General features: G+C 81.8%; 1 protein-coding gene across 1 annotated transcript in view; it reads right to left on the bottom strand.

The window, feature by feature from the left end:
• The window catches only part of SLC25A46 (solute carrier family 25, member 46), a 14,044-nt gene extending 13,754 nt beyond the window's left edge, over positions 1 to 290 (bottom strand). The window contains exon 1 of the mRNA XM_010563449.1: positions 38 to 290. Within this exon, the coding sequence (XP_010561751.1) occupies positions 38 to 290 (253 nt within the window). The remainder of the gene's footprint in view (positions 1 to 37) is intronic.
• Positions 291 to 297: the final 7 nt, after the last annotated feature.

The raw sequence follows: 297 nt of genomic DNA, 5'->3' as shown, positions 1-297 counted from the left end.
GCCGGGCCGGGCCGGGCCGGGCCGGGCCCTCCCTTACCGGCGCCGGGGCCGCCCGCCCCGAGGTTGGGCTCCTCGTTGAGGCCGGCGCCCCCCAAGGGGGTCCCCGCCCCGTACGGCGGCGTCTTCTCCCCCCAGTGCAGGTTGCGGCTGCCGGGGATGTCGGGCGGGCTGGTCACCCAGTGGCCCAGCTCCGAGGCGCCGCCGAGGGGCCTGGCGCCGGGGCCCGGCTCCTCCCGGCCGCCCCCGCGGTAGCCCAGGCCGTCGAAGCCATCGGGGCGCCGCGGGTGCATGGCGGGA

This window comes from Haliaeetus leucocephalus, unplaced genomic scaffold (genome assembly GCF_000737465.1).
Source record: "Haliaeetus leucocephalus isolate CR32 unplaced genomic scaffold, Haliaeetus_leucocephalus-4.0 Scaffold167, whole genome shotgun sequence".
NCBI lineage: Eukaryota > Metazoa > Chordata > Aves > Accipitriformes > Accipitridae > Haliaeetus > Haliaeetus leucocephalus.
The sequence above is the reverse complement of the archived record's forward strand: the minus strand, read 5'-3'. Positions and strand labels throughout refer to the sequence as shown.